A 17598-nucleotide genomic window follows, 5' to 3' on the forward strand; every position below is an offset into this window, starting at 1 on the left:
GTATTGGGAATGGATGTGAGGCACTGAACTGCTAAAACAGACAAGGTCAGCATCAATCCTTGTAAAAATAACTTGGTCCCAGAGGGGCTGGGACCTCCCAGCGTGATGGCACAGCACAGCAGAGTACACTGGGGAGAACAACAAATTATGAAGTGAATAATGAGTCGAATTCCTGCACATGGCCAAATGGGGGTGACAGGGTATCACTGTTCCATGCAATAACATTCAGAACTATCTAACTTACATACCTTAAGGCTAAAGAATAATCACACGAATGAATGTGATCTTTGCTTTAGACTATCACAGCATACATGCTCTTTGCATTTATGCACCTACGAGCCCGTACCAAATCACTGAAATACAGAAGAAGAGTGTATACTATAACAAAGTTAAGCTTGTCAGGCGTTCCCTGAAATAAAGGTCTTTAGTAGCAAACTTTCAACCTCACTGAACCATGAATTCAATGCTGGGAATTTCATACGTGCTTAAAGCAAGTTAGACGAAGATGTGTGTTACAGATGAAAAAAACACACCTGTGCAAATTGCTTCAAAACATGTTAGAATGCAAATCAATAGCTCTTAATGCCGATTTGCTGTCAGGAGACAAAGTACTAAAACAAACTGTCTGTCATTTGATACTAAGTCACATCTGTTAAGAGTGAGTTTTATTTCTACCACATAACCTTTCCTCTAAAGCTTCTTTCAGAAAATTACTCAATGTAATATGCAACTTAGTAGGGGATGCCTTTCAAAATTTGCAGAGGGTCCAAACAGAGGCTGCATTAAGAAGGAAACAGTTTCTGACGAGCAAAACTTTACAGCCAGCAAACACGTCTCACAGAGACAGCACCCCTATACAAGATACTCTTCTCTCTGTAAATGTAAATGTAAATGTAACATACAGACTACTAAGAACTCTAAGGTTTGGAGTACCACCGAAAGAAAAAGAAGACAAAATAATCTATCAACTGAGTAAGGACACACATTTTTGCTGGCAGATCCAGCTGTTTAAAAAAAAAAGTGTGAAAGTATAGCATGATTGATAGTGCTTGGGGTTGTCTCCATTGCTCAGTATCTTCAGTGTCTCTGCAATGATCTGAGGAAGGTCTGATCAATGACATGCATCCAGTAGGTACAAAAATAAATACCTCTGACCATTTGATATTTGCATTTAGATATCTTACTGTCCTCTGTGACTTTTACTGCACAAATAGCCAAGTGCACTCACTGTGCTGGCATGTCAGTATAAGATGAGGGTGCTTTTTCTTTTGAAGAATTAGGCCCACATTTGTAATAATTAGTACATGGAAAAACAAGACACACAGGCTGAACATACAACCGAAAACGTTTTATGTCTTAAGTACTCGGTAAGCTAGGTAACAGAGGTCCTCAGAAGATTTTTGTAGCTTCTTGGAGACAAGGAGGGGAGATCAAGAATCAAACTAGAATCAAAACAACAAAACAGTCCAAAATCAACAAGAGGCTGTCTGAACTCTCCATAAATTCATTATTTGGACTGAGAAGAGTTTTCCTGAGCTTCCTGAAGCAACTTAAAAGATTCCTGTTGACTTCAGTATACTTTGGATCTTATGCTATGGTCACACATTTCTTCTAATTCAGACAGAATTATTCTCTCTGTTATTTGACAGCAATTTGCTCTACTATGAAAAGTGTGATGCCCTAGTCTTAACTTAACAAAAGCAAGCCAGGCTTACCTGTCATACCGTGGATTTAAAGGAGAATGTCCACCATTAAATTTAGGACTGCTTCTAGAATTGGTACTTCCTGGTGAGGTGTTTGCTAACCGCTGCAACAGATACATAACAAATGCATAATAAGTTTGATAAATAGAGTGAAAGCATCCAGATTTGTTGTGAAAAGAAATATGCATCATCAAAATGAGAAATGTGTATTTTAATATGTATTTAACTACTTACATTTAATTAAACCTCATGCTTTATATAGGGATGAGGGTCAAAAGGCCTATTACAAATAAAATTTAGACCCTACTGTTGCCTTAATACTGAACCTACTAACCACATTCAATCACAAAAGAGAATGGAAACTCCAAGAAGATTATTTTATTGACTACACCTGAAGACTCTGAGTTGCTAAACTTTAAAAAGTAATATTTAGAACAAGGCACGTTGACTACTAAAAATAAAATGGAAATGTCACTGGTTGAGCTAGTGTCGGTAGAGCTACCTCCTAATTCTTGAGAGAGATAGTGAAGGAAAGGTCTCAACTAATACAATGTGACAGACTACTCTGTATATTCTGCCATGCCTCTACACATTTATTCACTGGAAACAGTTTCTTCTGTGTTCTCTGTAATATGCTCCTTTTTGTTTCAGGGCACAACAGAAGGAAATGGTATCTCTTGTTGCATCTGCAGTGAATATCTAGTAGCTTGTATCGGCAAAAAAGCACTCATGTTCATTGGCATGGAATACTGGAAACCCCTATCTTCATCCTTCCTGTCCAGTATTGTCTTTGAGGGCCCATTATTCAGGCCTCAACCTTCTAAAAAAGTTAGTTGCTTTACTCATGATGCTCAGTCATTAGCTTTAGAGTTTAACAGGTTTCACAAGATTGGGAAACGGCAGTGTAGAGCAGGTTTTTCGTTATTTTCAAGTCTTCCTTTCTCTGTTTTGGAGGATGTCTGGTTACACCTGTTATAATAGATTCCCATGGAGTTGTAATAGCCCAAAAGGGCTTGACTAAGGTCTTAATTATCAGAAGTCCCTGCTATTTATTTTCCCAGCGACTTGCCTGGACAAAAGTCCAGGTTAGGTGAAGACCTTGCTATTGAGAAAGGGCAGTTTTCTGAAAAAGTGTATTTTCAGTGGTAGGCAACTCAATACAAACATATCCGTTTAGTTTGAAAGGAAAACTGCTGCTTTATTCACCTCATTAAATACATCTGAACACAGTATATTAAAAAAAAATTACTACTTTCCAAAGCATCTCAGAAAGCAGTTGTGCTCCAACAAAACCTCATTATTTCACAACGCATTAGTAAAATCTAACAAGATTCAACTATACAAGAGTATCCCCACAGTGAGTCCACTCATTTAAACTCAGATTTTTCTGAGACCCAGCCAATTTAAATTTGGCTGAAGTACCAATTTAAATTTGGTATGTTAATTCTTATGCCTTCTAGTACAATGTAACAAAATCATAAATACATACCAATGATCTGTTGTACTTGCTGAAACTGTTTTCAAGTGCACTTCTTAAACCGTCATTGCTGTCATGTAATTTTCTATTAGCTGACCTAATAAGGAAACACAGTTTAACTTGCAGGAGTAAAGAAAACTTGAAAACTATGTAACTTATCACAAATAAATATTGAATAAGGACTTATCAAAAAACCCTTTTTTTTTCTTTTGATAAACACCAAAGAATAAGATGAAACTAGAAACATGTTGACACATACTGAAAAAAAATCATTATATGTGAAAAAGCCACAGTGAAGTTTAGTCCCCAGTGCCAGTTTAGGAAACCTGTTTTCACTTCTGCAGCATGGTCTCTGGTCTCCTGAGTGGAAAAAAATACTGTAGAAATGGTCACCAAAAAAAAAAAAATCAAAAAAATCAACTAGTACAGCCATTTCTGTACAAAGTGAATACCCTCTAAATATTGCTGAGGTGACTCTAAGGACAAATGCGATTCATCTGCTTGAAAGAAAGAATTTTTTTAGAATAAAGAAACTAACTAAAGATATAAAAAAATCTATTCATTGTGACCCTCCTTAAAAGCAAAAATTTGTGCACCTCTTGCATAATACTGTGCACTTGTAGTACTTCCCAGACAAAAATAAGACAGGGAGTTACAGGAGAAGCAAAGGCAATAAAAAAAAAATGAGTCAGGCAATAATTTTTATTCATTGGGTCTAAGAAAAGAAAAAAAAAATCAATGCAGAATTACTGTCTCAGTAGCACAGCGGTCTTACTAGCAAAGTAACATCTACGACAATTAAGCATGATACCTTCCACGACAGTTGAGGCCATTTCAATATTTTCACTTTGTATTTTTTTTCCAAATCTCAACCCACTCTTTTGCATACAAAATATTTACTCCCACACGCACTGAGACAAAATTTGATAATAAAAAATTGAATTACTAAAAACTTACTGCAGTATTTCAATTTGTCTTTCCAGATTATCTCTGTCTTCAGTATATTCTCGGATAATTTCTAGGTCTCTGGAAAAGAAAAAAAAAAAACACCTAGCTTAAATAAACTTATACCTTACATGATATCCTTTTCTTTTATTTTTATAATACTGCTTTTGGTAGAGTTTACATTTATGCTGACACATGTTGAAAGCAGTTTTATGCAAAGTAAGATCACTTGGTGACTTCACTAATCTCTGCCGTTATAACTCAACAAAGACTGAAAAATAAAAGAAGTACAAAATAATCATATGGATTTCTTCCTTTCCCCTGAAATATAATTTGTGTTATCCGAAGACAAGCACTCAATGAAACTGTCACTTACACTCCTTTAAATCAGTAACTAGAAGCACCTTTTACTCACTTCAGAAAAAAATGCTTGAGATTGATGTGGAAGGCTTCCAAAACTATTCTCCCTAATATTCAAACAGATATTAATCTGAGCGCATGCCAAGGAGAAAAAAAACTGGCTGATGCTGCACTCTTATTTTATTCCTAACTAAAGTCCCACTAAAATCAACAGACATTCTTGCAAAATTATAAGAGTTTGCATCATATCCAGAACTTGCTGTTTCAGATATAAGAACAGTAGTGATGGTATGGTGTCAAACATGTACCTGTCCTTTATGGTAAATTTAGAAAAAAACAACTGCATACATAATAACTACATCAGAGAGCAGATTTTTTTCCCCTGGTGAAAATTATCATGTAAAAGTAACTTACCTCTCAGTGTTCAAAGACTGATCTGCATACTCGCTTTTCAAGCTATCTAATTCACTCTGTAGAAAAGCTATATTTGTCTGTGCTTCTAAAAGATCTTTCTTAAGTTTCTGATTTTCCTTTAAAAAAGGAAGATATTAGATGTTAGATGTCATAGTCACCTCCACAAAATGTTCATAAATTATAATGGTAGAATAAACATCATCAAAATTACATAAAAATGAAACACTAAAATCTTGGCATAGAGGGGGAAAGAAAATGAAAGAACACCAAATCAACAGAGAAGTCAGTAAACTAACATGCAAAAACCTTTGAATTTTTATTTTTCTTTTCAGTTACACAAAAAGGGGACTATATAGCCTCAAGTCATTTCTAAATGTTATATATAGAATGTGCATGCATTTATACAGAACAGGTACTCTTCCAACTTGAAGAATCTCACAGATTTATCAATGACTTTAAAAGTTTACTTTGCAGTTTACCAGTATTAAATGTAAAACCACTACAAAAACCAACAACAAAACAAAACAAAAACAAAAACAAAACCAACAAGAACAACAACAAAACACACAAAAATTTGCACTGTAGACTAAAACAGAGGCTAGATTAATATGTTAATGATAATAAATCTCTTACCAGGAACATATCATGCATTCTTTTTTTCAGTTCACCCACATCTTCCTTGTGATTTACATTTTTGGATTGCTCCTCCAGCTAGACAGACAAAAAAATGCAAAATTAATGTATTTGATTGTTCTGATTCAAAGTACACAAAAGCTAATGGAAATCACATTAAGTAACCCCTGAAAGGTTTTACAGCTACTTAAGTTTTTAAAAGTTAGAGTTTTGTCATCTGTGCTGGTAGGCAGCATTACTCCAATAATCACTCGCTTTCTAAAAAATTTTTAGATCAATAATTAAAAAACGTTTAATGAGCATTTTGCTCACCTACTCTTTAGGTATAAAATATGCATAACTAGTGACACAAGTCAACTATTGAGAAGATACAAACAGGTGTATTCCCACTAAGCTAAAAAAAAAATTATAAAAAATTACTACTACCTCAGCTGTGTAGTATTTGTACTACAACCTCTCATGTTTCTTGTGAGAAATTTCTATTTCTATAAATGCCATTTCAAGTTCAATATAAAGAATAAAAAATGTATCCATCTTGGTTGCTATGATTCTGCTAAAACTTACAGCAAAAACTAATGTTAAAATTAAGACCAGATTACAAAATATCCAAAAACAATCTCATATCTGAGATTTCAGTTTGCCTTACTACTAGGTATCAAATTAAAAGATCACATTGGAGTTGAGTTCTAAAAGGCACTATATTACTGTAAATTACTATATTTGGGTTGCCAATTTCATTTCAATCTATAAATTATAAATACTTAGAGGCAATATGTTGGATTATTTCTACCAAAACCAAGACTAGATAACTGCAATGTTAACAACTTGATGGACACTTTATGGACCTAGAAAATTTTTCAACAACAGAATTTGGATAACAGTTGCTCTTTTCCCTAAGTATTTCAACGAATTACTGAAAATTATCAGCAGTTGCCATTTACTAATACACATTAGATTACAAACCTATAATTATGATTATCCATCTTGAGGAAAGCACTTCAAGGTCAAAATCTTTTAAAACACTTCAAAAACTCACCAGACTTCAACTCACTCACCTTTTTAAGCTTTTTTATTGTCACCTGAAGATCCCCAACTTCAGTATCATACTGACGCTTCAGCTCATTTAGTGCTTCTTCAGCTTTTCGCTTCTCCTGCAATATTTTCAATTTCATTAGAAGTTGAGATAGGTTTCAAAGGTTTATTAAAAAATTCATTCATCATTTTGGAAACCATACTTAAATTAATGTGTGCAATTTTGTCTTTCCATTGTGTCAACCTGTCACTTCCTTAGGATCCACAGATTCTGAATCTGTAACTGCAATCCACTTATACAACATTCATAGAAATAAAATGGTAAGGTGGAAGCAAAGATATGAGTCAATTCAGTGCTACTTATGTCTCTTGTGCTTAACATTTTCAATGTCTTAGGAAAGAATAAATAAAAACCAACACGAAAAAAGTGATCAAATTTTATTTGTACATACATGTAAGTGTGTAGTGTATATACAGATGAATACATACACACCCATGCACAAATCGGGCCATTATGTTCTTTTTTCAAACCAGTCTTCTATGGCTCAGCATACAATGTGCTAGTAATAACATTACCATGCTACCATCACTTAGTTTTTTATTTTGGTTTTTCTCTTACATTTTTTTGCTCACAAGTATTGGAATGTTACGGGGCCATGTCAGTAAAAGGTAAGCAGATGACAGTATCTTTAGTTTCATATGGTACTCAATCTGAATATCAGTATCTGAATACGGTACTCAGTCTGAATATCAAACCAAGTACACTATTCTGAGTTTTATTTTAATCAAGACAGAGAGATTTTGAAGAGAGGCTACATCAGCCACAATGAGAAGAATGAGCATGGCGTGCTATAAATTAATAAGTGTTTGACTCACTTTAGTCACTCCCTGGGGACTTCAGTGCAGTTTCACAACACAAGAAATCAGAATGTAGCAGTGACTAGTGGTGCCAACGAGACAGGTTGAGTTTTCACATGGAAAAGACAGACATGGACTTTGCTCAGAATTCAGTGCTTTCCTGTAGGTGATGTTGAAATCTTATGTGTTAAAACAGTAATCAAAGTAATCAGTTTAAGCTGGATTCCCCTACTGTTGGCAACTATATAGGACTTCTCAGTATTGTTTGGTAAATATTTGTTTCCCTTGAAGCAACAAAATACAGGACAGGTTCTGCAGCGGCAGGTGTCACGGTAGCATGAGTAAGATCACTCTTACAAACAATAGGCTTGATTACAGGCATTAAGATTAATGGCTTAGCACAGTCCTACAAAGTAAATAACTTAACATTTACTCTCAGGGTGTTTCACTAGGTGGAGTATGTGCAGCTACAAGGGAACACTGAGGAGTGAAAATTAAAAAAAGCACTGTGAGAAACAACAGCTCATCTTTCCTACCTAGAGGTAGATGTGAACAGTGAAGATGCAATCCCTGCAACTTGGTGTCAATTCGAGGACTTTTTAGAAGGAAAATACAGACTAGAAGTGGGTAATACACAGAAGATGTACATAACTGTAGATGTTCTCAGAGCGAGCAAATGCACACATCCCAGTCATCCTTTTAAAACAGTGAAAAAGTCCTCAGGGCTCTTTTCTGGAATTTATCATTTTTTGAGAAACAGCAATTTTCCAGAGAAAATTTATTTGTTTTTTAAACATAACTGCTTAGTCTCTCTGGAAATGAACATTTATCTTTACTGAGAGATGCATTACCAGTAGGTAAACATATTACAACACACTTTTTTTGCAGTGGTGATATCTTTATTAACATTTTTATGCCATTATATTTTGTTTCTAGGAAAACAATTGACTTTCATGGTTTGGTAGGAGTGTTTTCTCTTGTACAGAAAAATACGCTATTTGAAGCAAATCTATCAGAACACCATTTACCTTCACAGATCAACTAATGTGAACTACTTCAAATCAACAAGTTGTCAGAAAGCACTTTGTTGCTTCTAATTCTGGAAATGCTCTGGTGAAAGAACCCATAGCAAACATATACAGACATTCAGTATATTGTGTGTCCTACCCAGCAATAATTACGCCCAGAGTATATGTTTTAATTAATGCATATCTTATGTCGACATTAGAACACTTTCACAAACTGTTATTCTTATGCATATTATAAAGTTAGGCTTATTTTATATTAATTTAGTAAAACAAAGCAGACAACTGGTTTTGCTGCTTTGAATTACACAGTCACATGTGACTCTAATATATCTTTCAGTGGGTAAGGACAAGAGGATTTTTGTACTTTTCCATCAAGACTGCTAGTTGGTTGAAACAACAGCTAAAACCCAAGCACATCAAAACAGATTTTCCCATCAATTTTGGGAGGTGCAGACCCTCACACACTTGTATCACAACTACCCTCTCTTAAGTCCACAACTCTATAAAATGTAGCTGCAGGACGAAAACAGAGGAAAGAAAGATCGTTACTCCAGGTTGATACACAAATTAGGACTAAATGATCTAAATTCTACATAATTTTGTCTACTAGTTTCCATTCCTTTATGGTGAAAGATCATTTTCTCCGATCTGTTTGCAATATTGGTCTCAGAAAGAAACTCCCCTTGGTCAGCATATCCTCACAAAAGAGAAAGACTTTTTTTTCTTGGTTTTCATTACATCTGAGTAGACATTCCTCTTTGCAAAAGCATTAAGAGCATTCATTTTTATCTTATGCATAGCTTCTTTTCATCTAGGCCCTGCTTTCAGCAGCTTTGAGTAAGCCCATCAGGATCAAAACCATACCTGGCCATCAATTCTGCTTGAGACCACCGAGAGTTTGGTAATTATGAAATTCTGTACATATAAATTACTCACTTCCTTTTTAACCTTATGCTCTGCAGCTTGTATCCGTTGTTCCATCTCTTCCTCTAGCTCACTTAGCTGAACTGCTGCTTTCTCCTGAGCTCTAAAATTTAAAAAAAATATTCTCTTAGCAATTGCCCTCTGGTTTGACAGAAACACTGCATAAAACACACCTGCTTACCTCAACTGAAACAAATTAGACAGTCATACATGGAAACACTTTAACATTGCCCAGACCTTGAAACTGATGTGCCTGGGAACCAAAATCCCAAATTATTTTGAAGAGACTGGCAAAATAGTAGCTGACAGATGATGATTAGTCTGAAATACATCATATCTGCATTTTTAAAATTAATTTACAAAGATAAAAGGCCCCTCAGGTTATCCTATGAAGAGACTTCAAAAGGGTAACTGCAGCAACGTGCATCACCAACACACACAAGATCTCTGTTCCGAGCTAATCTGTTCGGTTGTGGCAGTAATTATGTGAGACTGTAAATGCCAAGTAGTTAAAATAGGGAAATACGCTCCTTGAAGCTCAAGAAGCAAAAATATGGTTTCTAAAATGAAAGCATAATGGACATGCATCATAAAACTCAAAGTTGCGGCCAAGGAGGAGGAGTCAAAATGTTTTAAGACATTTAACATAACAATAGAGTCTACAAAAATTTGGTCCAGGACTTATCCAAAGTATGAACATGGAACCCTTCGCAAGCTGCTATATGTGTTTATGTACAAGTGCATGCATGGTTTATTTTGGCATTAACTCTTCGTTTAAGCTAACAAAGCATGATAGACAAAAAAAAGAAACTGCAGAACTGAACTAGAAACTCAACTCACTATACCTTTTTACTGCTATGGCCAAAGTTTCCATCTCTGTGCTTTGAAGTTTGATCTCTCGGATGAAGTTCTTAATTACACGCTCATATGACTGGATTAATCTTGGTTCCGCTATGTGTATGTTCTGATACAGAACACTGACCTGTTCTTGTCTGAAAATGAGAGGAATCATGTTAATGCACTTACTTGGAAAAATGTTCTACAATAGGTTTGAAAAATTTACTGCAAATCAAGATGGAAAACCTCTTTGCCTAGTTTTAAAATTTAGCAAGCTAGATAAGGACTTTGAACATTCAGCACAGTATGTCTCAATTCTTCTACATTACATTTACTTTTCTCACTTCTCTACTTTCATATAGCTACTGTAAAAAAAAAAATAAATTCATAGTTGGAGAATTGCTAACATGTGACAAATTTCATAAATTTCTAGCACTTCAGTAGTTATCCTTCAGAGCTGTAAACTGCTCACCAAAACAGGCAATAAACTATTCCAGAATAGTTTCAAATTTTAGATGGAAGCAGACACTGTTCACATCCAGAAATAGCTGCTGAAGAATGTCACTCGTTCAAAGAGTGTAAATATACACAATGTCTTTTAAGTGAGTTTAATGTAAAATAGAAATAGCACTAGCCACAGTGAAATGGACAGTTTATCAGCCTTGCAAGGCAGATAAATTCAGCACAATCTAAAACAAAAAAAAATTTTAGTCAGCATACAAGATTTTTAGAAATATGAAATACAAACATGATACAAACATCTATGTTCTGCAATTTTCTATTTTCCTTTAAATTTCACCAAAAATATGCTTACTAGTAACATTGTTTCTTAGAAAGCAGGCAAACAGTAGGAAAATTACTTGTTACTTGACCCTAACATAAAAGATCTGTTACTTAAGCAAATGTTTTCGTGACTGTCCTGCAAATCAGGTCACTGACACCATTGGAACTTCAAGGACCTATATAATTATATATAACATATATAACTACATAACACACAGTGTCAATACCAGAGATTTCCTACCACAGAAATTAATAATGGAGTAGCAAAATTGAAGATTCAGTGTCTTACATTGAAGGGGGAAACAATTAGACTGTGCTTACTGTACTTTGTGCCAGGAATAGAATACATTTGCAGTGGAATAGTGCAATGTATTTCCACAACCTTCATTCTCTTCACAAGAATGTCACACCCACAGCCACTCCCTCTTCCAGCTTTCTTCTGAACACTGTCAGAGTATGCAGGGGATGCCACAAAGAAGGCCAAGGCTCACTTGGAATATTAAGGACAAGAAGAGCTTCTACAAGTACATCATCAGCAAAAGGAAAATTAGGGAAAATCTGGGGCTACTGCTGAATCAGATGAGTGCATTCTGGTAACGCAAGACACAGGGAAAGCAGAATTACTGAATGCCGTCTTTGCCTCAGTTCTTACTGCTGAGGCCAGCCCACAGGAATCCCAGACCTTGGAGGTAAGAAAAGGCCGGAGAAAGGAAGAATTCCCCTTGGTCATAGAGGGTTGAGTTAGAGATGGTCTAGGCAGACAGATGCACCCACCAGTGTTGATGGAGTTGATAAGTGTTGTTGCTAAGCCGACCTCCATCATCCTTTAAAAATCACAGAGAACAGGAGAGACCTGATAACTGGTAGAAAGCCAATGTTACTCCCATCTTCAAAAAGGGCCAGAAGGAGGACCGGGGAAACTATACCAATAAGCCTTCACCTCAGTCCCTGGAAAGGTCATGGAACAGATCCTCCCAGAGGTCATCACCATGTTGAAGGAAAGAAGTAGTCAGCATGGATTCAACAAGGGGAAATCCTGCTTGATCAACCTGACAGACTTCTGTGATGGCATGGCAGGACAGGTCAACAAGCATAAAGCAGCGGATGTTGTCTACCTGGACTTCAGCAAGGCTTTTGACACTGTCTCCCACAACTTCCTCATAGGTAAGCTCAGGACATGGGTTAAATGAATAGACAGTGAGGTGGATCAAGAACGGTAGAGCTCAGAGACTGTGACCAGAAGAGTAGAATCCAGTTGGAGGCCTGCAGTCAGTGGTGTTCCCCAAGGATCAGTACTGGTTTGAGTCTTGTTCAACTTGTTTATCAACAACCTGGATCAATGGATGGAATGTAGCCTGAGCAAGTCTGCTGACAATATGAAACTGGGGGGAGTGGCTGATACACCCGAAGGCTATGCTGCCATTCAGTGGGACCTTGAGAGGCTGGAGAGTTGGGCAGAGAGAAACCTAATGAGGTTCAACTGGGCAAGTATAGGGCCCTGCACCTGAGGAAGAATAACCCCAAGTACTAGAACAGGCTGACCTACTGGAGAGCAGCTCTGAGGAGAAGGATCTTTTAGTCTTGGTGGATGACAGGTTGACCACAAACCAGCAGTGAGCCCTTGCAGTCAGGAGGGTCAATGGTATCCTGGGATGCATCAGGAAGAGTGTGGCCAGCAGGTCATGGGAGGTGATCCTGCCCCTCTACTCAGCCCTAGTGAAGCCATATCTGGTGTATTGTGTTCGGTTCTGGGCTCCTCAGTACAAGACAGACAAGGAGCTACTGGAGAGGGTCCAGAAGAAGTCCACAAAGATGATCAGGGTTCTGGAGTATCTCTCTTATGAGGAGAGACTGCAGAAGTTGGGCCTGTTTAGTCTAGAGAAGACTGAGAGGGGATCTCATCAATACCTACAAGTATCTCAAAGGCAGGTGCCAAGAAGATGGTGCCAGATTCTTTTCAGCAGTGCCCAGTGACAGGATGAGGAGTAATGGCCATAAACTAGAAAACAAGTTCCACCTCCATGAGAAAAGACTTCTTTGTGTTGAGAGTGGCAGAGCACTGCAACAGGCTGCCCAGGGAGCTTGTGGAGTCTCCCTCTGTGGAGACATTCAAAATCCATGTGGACATGTAACCTGCTGTAGATGAGGCTGCCTTGGCAGGGGGTTGGACTAGATGATCTCCAGAGGTCCCTTCCAATCCTAACGATTCTGTGATTCTTTTCAAAGTATATGCAAATATACATTCCCAAATTGACGCTAGAAATCAGTATATCAATGCTGCTGAGCCTCTGTCTTACATCTAAATCTGCTTTAAGACGAAGTACTCAGAAGCACAAAGGAGTTACTGAAAGATTTTATTTTCCCCTCTGGGATTAAAAAGAAAACTTTTATATTTCACATTCCTTCTTATTCCAGTGACTAGCTATCACCCAGATGGATTCAAAATATCTCAGTGACCCAGTCTTAGGAAGTACTTAGGTTTAAGAAGTCAAAGAATGACCTGTACAACTAAAACCATGCTGACCATGCTGGCTCCTCGAAAGGGCCTGAAAGGCTTTATTGACCACAGTTGGTCACTGAAACTATCAGTGACACTTATGTGAGTGTTTCTATGGCAAACAAAATTGATGGGACTTTATTTAATCACTTATGCCTTCAGGAAGAAGTAACACACTTTCATGAACTGGGAAGACTGTTATTGATATAGTCACTCCAAGTATCCATGATGAATTAGCAGTAAGCACACTGTTATAATGTTTTATAGACATGCAGGATTTCAGAAGCATGCAGCTATGTACACACTGTATCAACATGCAGTAAGTATTTGATGTTTATTGCTTTCAAATTGCCATTTTCAATCACTCCTCTGTTTTCATATGCTTTGGTGAATACCAGTGACACCACTGCAGCAGGACAGATTAGCTGCAATTAATATTGCCCAATTTGTTTCTTTGTCCCAAGTTCTCCTTAAACACATGGTATTTCTTTCTGTAAATTCATTAGTTCTTCAAAATTAGTTATCAAAAAAGATTTTACAAATGGATTTCACCAAGCTGACTTGAACTTTAAACAGTCTGTCTTTTTGCTGGACAAAAAGGCAACTAGAATGCTCTTACTTCAGTTTCGGGGAAAATAATCTAAAATGCTTGAGTCTGCCCTTCAAAACTGGTCTTCCCTGAAATCCCAAAATAACTTTTCAATGTATTTAGCTGTACCTCTTTAAGTTCCACACTAACAAAACTGTAGACATTCACAAATATTAATGCATAGAAAGAGCATTTTTTAATACACAGCATGAAAGACTGTCACTTTGTTCATCTGGCACTATGGTTACACTACCCACCATGCATGCCTTTCTGCTGCTTCTGCAAAGTACAGATACAATACACTAGTACCCCCAATAAGTATAGCATTCTGGCCACATACTGCTCTGGTAGTACTAAAGTACTTCATCCCAAAGGTTTTATAAAATAAACTGTCTGTAAAATTAGTACTTAGTAACTGTAATTAGTCAATATTTGCCCAACTTCACATGAGTTAACTTAAGTAAAGTTACTGTATTTACATGGTTTCAGAGAGTTCCTGAGAGAATTACATAAAGAAAATAAAACTGGTCTGATTATAAAACAATTTGTAACGGTAGATTTAAAGAAGCACAGTAGAATACAGGAAGAGTAGCAGAAAAGGCAAAAAAAACCCCACATCAAAATCCTCACAACACTGGTCTTAAGAGATATCAGATATTTAGATTATATTAAGTGTCCTAATTTCATTTAACCCCCCACAGCTATATGAATCCTTATTAATTAATAGAATTATTTTTGGTTTGCTGATCATACAGTGACCATTTGCCTAATGATCCAAACTCCAAATGTTGCTCAGAGGGAGTTGATGGAATTTTTCAACAAATAACAACTCTACAGTTGTTCTGTATCTTACATGTGCCCCCTATGTATTTAGCAGAGAGCATGCCATGTTACATGGGCCCCCCCTTAGTCTGACCCTAAGGGTAGTATTTGGTTTTAGAACACTATTCTAATGACCTCTTCCTAGTGGAGGTCAGCTTGTAAAATTTCTCTTATCACTTGTAGCAGCTCTGTTGTGGTATGGACATGAAGAGGTGCAGTATAAGGTGGTCTGAGCAAGGAATGTCTGAGCTGGGTGTTCGGTGGAAAAGAAAGATCAAGTATTATGCACCTGATGATTGTCCTCACTCTGGAGACCAATCACCTGTGTGTGCCACCAAGAGATAGAGAAGTACCTTTTTCTAAAAAGCAGACACATTGCATATGCCACTCTGCATCAGCAACCAGAAAAGAACAACCATATCTGTTACAGAATGGATAGGATCTGATTTTGTCACAGCTGAGTACCTAACATCTAGATTGAATGCCTTGAGGAAAAACAGATTACACAAAATTTTAACATAGTGTAAAATTCTAGGTATTTGTCAACTTGAAATGCTACGGGTTTTTTTAGTACTGCCTTCTCTTTTTCTGTATCTGCCCCTTCAGATACAGGCTGCATTAAAAAAGATAAACAAATCTGCAACCCCCAGATGAGAGAGCTCAGCCAAGGTCTGATTCCCAGAGAAAGGATTTTTAACGTTTCCAAGGCACAAATGATGTTCCCTTCTGAAAACAGAGGAGTCATTTAGAGCCAGTGGAGCAGGAGTGGAAAAGGCTGTGGGACAGGCAGTGAAGGATGAAGTCTGGGGAAAAGAATGTCTCAAACAACACTGTTATGGTAAATGGTCGTATGACATTAAAATACCAGGAAAATGAATGCTACAGTGCTTAAGTTAGTTAGCACAGTTGCTGTTCTGATTATAGCAAAAAGCAGAAGAGCAGTAAAACTTCAGCTAGCTCAGAAAGTCTTCTGGCTCACAGAAAGGCTTCCATCACATTTTCAGGAGAGTATATCTTTCAAACCCCTATCGCGAGACATACTAAAAGACAGGACAACATTCTTACAGCAGAAACCCACTCTGTGACAAGGGAGGACCCAACATTTGTTTTTCCTCTGAATTTGCCTTTATCCTCTCTCCAGGGAACATGCTTCAATTTCCAAGGAAACCCCTCCAGTTCTGATATCATCATCTCATGGAAGTAAACACTAATTGCTGACAAGAGTTAATACTGCACTTTACATTGACTTTGGCAAAAATACATCCTGGCTCGTGACAGCAAGAGCATGACACGTTTTGGATGGGTTTTTTATGCAGCAGAGCTCCTCTTCTCTGCTCAAGTACATAAGTATATTCCATGAGCATCACCTGTCTTCACACTTTAAGCAGCTCATGTTAAGAAGAGCATGCTTTTCTCACTTTATCACATCCCCCAGATCCACATTTTCTATACAGCTTCAGATGACATGACTCTGGTGCATACTGTTATCATAATCACATTAAGTACATTGGAACTGTATGATGCATAAAATCTCACAGTCTGGCAGCACTGAAATCAGAGCCTGATGAACAGTCAGCTTGGCCAAAATTACAAGACATACAAATAAAACAGACCCCAAGACTAAAAAGCAAAGTAATGAAGTATGAGGACTCTCAGAAGTAGACTTTAACTCAAGACCGGGATAAAAACTTTCTGCTCCAGATTCATCCACCCCCTCATGCTCAAATTAATTTAGTTCATTTTCCAATAAAGTTACCCAATTTGCCAAATATCTCACAAAAATTGCCCTAGAAGGTTTAAAGCCTTTACTGACAGTCTCAAATCTTCATTCTTTCTGATTGAAGGTCTCTGACACTAAATTTAAAAATCTGTTTTCCAGAAGATTTTTGCCTGTAATTTATAGACAGAAATAAGTGTCATAGCATTCATTAGTACAGGTTTTATCTTGGAAGTGTCAGTGGATGTTGGATCATTCTTTCCTCAAGATGAGGAATGGAAAAGGATAGCCATCAGGAGACTTTCCCACATGCTTACAGGAGCACGTCTATTAGAAGCATGGAGGGAACCTTACAGTCTTACTACTGAAATTCAATCAGATCTGAGATTGGCCACAAAAAAGAATGCAACACCCAGTAACATGGTCAAGGGCTAAACCCCTCCAGTACGGGCAGTGCAGTGGAGCACTCACTGCCTGGAACACCAAATAGGTACACTTCTGAACTTTTTTGGTGTATTCCTGTACCATTGTAAATACTTCTTAAAGGAATAAACTAATGAATATGGCTGAGTTCTCAATAAAACAGATCTCCAGTGGCAATTCACCACATATACATATAAGCCAAAGGCATTGCATTCTTTTATGTTTAATTATTCATTATTCCAGATTAAATGTAACCATACAGAAAGCTAGCCGCATTTTTAAATGAAATGAATGCCAAAAAAAAACCCTAAAAAAACAATGTAAGTGCAATTCCACTAAAATCTGACTTCACATATTAGGTCAACAGCCTGGAAAGACTCTGTACTTTTTTTGTCCTAGTGGCCCAATTTCCCACCAAGCACAGGTAAAGACTAAGGCAAACAATATTTTGACTCACAGTAACCACCTTACCAAGAAATCTAACTGAATTTCGTCCAAAAAATCTATTCAGATGGGGAGGAAAGGAGCAAGGCTGAAAAGAAGCTCTTTAACATTA

At 37.0% G+C, this 17598-nt stretch overlaps 1 protein-coding gene across 8 annotated transcripts in view; it reads right to left on the reverse strand.

Moving 5' to 3' along the window:
- Positions 1–17598, reverse strand: part of RASEF (RAS and EF-hand domain containing) — a 41169-nt gene that overhangs the window by 20313 nt on the left and 3258 nt on the right. For all 8 annotated transcript variants that reach the window (XR_003526229.1, XM_027634656.1, XM_027634655.1 and 5 more), the window contains exons 2-9: positions 10220–10366; positions 9387–9477; positions 6588–6683; positions 5533–5610; positions 4900–5015; positions 4138–4206; positions 3193–3277; positions 1716–1807 (exon numbers count right to left, since the gene is read on the reverse strand). Coding sequence is in view for 7 of the 8 variants with exons in the window: in XM_027634656.1 (XP_027490457.1) it covers positions 1716–1807; positions 3193–3277; positions 4138–4206; positions 4900–5015; positions 5533–5610; positions 6588–6683; positions 9387–9477; positions 10220–10366 (774 nt within the window). In the remaining variant the exon portion in view is untranslated. The remainder of the gene's footprint in view (positions 1–1715; positions 1808–3192; positions 3278–4137; positions 4207–4899; positions 5016–5532; positions 5611–6587; positions 6684–9386; positions 9478–10219; positions 10367–17598) is intronic.

Source organism: Corapipo altera, unplaced genomic scaffold (genome assembly GCF_003945725.1).
Source record: "Corapipo altera isolate COAL_440 unplaced genomic scaffold, ASM394572v1 61411, whole genome shotgun sequence".
Lineage (NCBI taxonomy): Eukaryota > Metazoa > Chordata > Aves > Passeriformes > Pipridae > Corapipo > Corapipo altera.